This window comes from Cupressus sempervirens, chromosome 5 (assembly GCF_028749045.1).
Source record: "Cupressus sempervirens isolate cs-2001-9-10 chromosome 5, ASM2874904v1, whole genome shotgun sequence".
NCBI classification, from domain to species: domain Eukaryota; kingdom Viridiplantae; phylum Streptophyta; class Pinopsida; order Cupressales; family Cupressaceae; genus Cupressus; species Cupressus sempervirens.
This window is the reverse complement of record NC_143122.1, coordinates 616,352,265-616,354,179: the sequence shown is the minus strand read 5'-3', so window position 1 is coordinate 616,354,179 and position 1,915 is coordinate 616,352,265. Positions and strand designations below refer to the sequence as shown.

The following is a 1,915-nucleotide window of genomic DNA, read 5'->3' as shown; positions in this document are numbered from 1 at the left end:
GCAGAATTTTCTTCACTGATTCTTTCCCAGTTGACCTCGTTGAATCAAAATTGATAAAATATTATAGTGGCTTGCCACTTTTGCCTAAAAGAAAAAAGAATCCAAAAAATCCTATTATTTTGTTAAATTTGTATCTTCTTTAAACCAAAGTCAAATTTGCATATTATTTTATAAGCATGTCAATAACATATTTTCTTTTATATTCAAAATAGAATTTGAAATTCCATATCTAATTTATAGATATATTAAATAATATGACACTAAATTGCCATTAAATAATTGTCATAAGCCTTAAACACAATTATAAGTACAAATCTTCAAAAATACATCTCTCACTTTCACTTCTCAAATTAAATACATAAAAAAAACATTTTTCATTCTCTAACGTCTACGTAATCCAATCCCTATGCATGTATTGATAATCAAGACATTTAAAAACTTTTTTAAGTATCAAATCCAAGTACCTCTTAGACACGCTAGTTCCAAATTACCAATCCTGAATCACCTATTTACCACACTCACAATTTTAGTCTCTCTCACATTACACACATATATTTATCCACCCAGACTACCAGTACAACTATCGAGCCCACAAGTGCAAATGATGGTTATACTTTTCATTCCACTGCATTTGAGCAATCAGGCAGAGATCGGAATAGTTTTGGAGATTGTTTTGGACTCCGGTTGTTTTGGCACAGTCACAGTCAGCACTCCGTTGTCCATGGCCGCTTTCGCTTCATCCACCTTTGCATTTTCCGGCAGCCGGAATCGCCGCAGGAATTTACCGTGCGAGCGTTCTACTCGGTAATATTTATCATTCTTTTGCTCCTCCTCTTTACTGCGCTCTCCACTTATCTGCAAAATATTTCCGTCTTCGACCTCTATTTTCACCTCCTCTTTCTTCAGACCTGATAATTCACAAAGAACTTAAATCTTGTCAACACAAATGCAAGGGCCAAATATCAAACGGAATCTTTTTTTTTTGAAAACAAACAAATTGAAACCCTATGAACACAATTTCAGATGCAAGGGCAAAATATCAGATGGAAAATAACAAATTTGAAGAAAACCTCGAACCCTATCAACATCAATTCAAATGAAAGAGCAAAATATCAGACGGAAGATTACAAATTTGATGAAATGGCAAAATAAACGAGTTACCCGGCAGATCTGCTGTGAAAATGTGAGCATCGGGGGTCTCCTTCCAGTCAACTTTTGTATTGAAAACGGGAGCTGCAAAATCTGAAAAAGGAGCTAAATCCCTGATAAATGAAGTATTGAAGGTTTGCAGAGGATCCCACGCATCAAGAGAAAATGGATCGAAGACGCCGGGTCTCCTGGAGCTTGGAACAATAGACATTATGGATTTTTTGTGCAACAAGTAGGGAAAAATGTGGAAGGAATTAATGATTATCAAGAACTCTTCAAATTGCTTCGGGTGCGTGCTAAGACGAATGCTAGGCAGGGGTTATTTATAGTAGCCCGTGGAAACGTCTAAAATTTTCAAGAGAACGGACATTCCTAGTTTATATTCGCCGCCGACTTTCTAGTCCTTTCCACGACCATCCTTAATGTTTCTATCTTCATTTCGAATGTTAATGTTAAATTCTAGAGTATACTTTAATAGTGTGGGATGAGAAAATGGATATGTTTTTTTTATTGAATAATTTTATTTATTTAACTACGCTTGCCCTAAGGCAGGGTGCAAGTGTATAGTCCATAGGTGTGGAGGATTGTGGAGTAGTTTTAAGGTTATGGAAATTATTGTAATGTGATAAATAGATTTCTAAGCTCTCTACATTTTTTCTATTTGGTTCTCTTCGTATTTCTCTTTTTCTATCTTACATGATATCAATTATGTCATGAAAGAGAGACATTATATTAGGTGTTATTTTTGTGACAAAAGCACATTATG

At 34.9% G+C, this 1,915-nt stretch overlaps 1 protein-coding gene across 1 annotated transcript; it reads right to left on the bottom strand.

Annotated features, from left to right (window-relative positions):
* Nucleotides 1–320: 320 nt before the first annotated feature.
* On the bottom strand, nucleotides 321–1,430 carry LOC149557396 (17.4 kDa class I heat shock protein-like). Its single transcript, XM_089832051.1, has 2 exons — nucleotides 1,162–1,430; nucleotides 321–908 (listed from the first exon to the last, which is right to left on the bottom strand). Exons 1-2 carry the CDS (start codon nucleotides 1,358–1,360, stop codon nucleotides 640–642), a joined length of 468 nt encoding a protein of 155 aa, XP_089688177.1. The 5' UTR covers nucleotides 1,361–1,430; the 3' UTR covers nucleotides 321–639.
* Nucleotides 1,431–1,915: the final 485 nt, after the last annotated feature.

Excerpts from the sequence above, each read along its gene's own strand:
- LOC149557396 (XM_089832051.1), bottom strand. The coding sequence starts at position 1,360 with ATGTCTATTGTTCCAAGCTCCAGGAGACCCGGCGTCTTCGATCCATTT. Across the intron at positions 909-1,161 it reads TTTCACAGCAGATCTGCCGG|GTCTGAAGAAAGAGGAGGTG; the intron begins GTAACTCGTTTA and ends GTGAATTATCAG.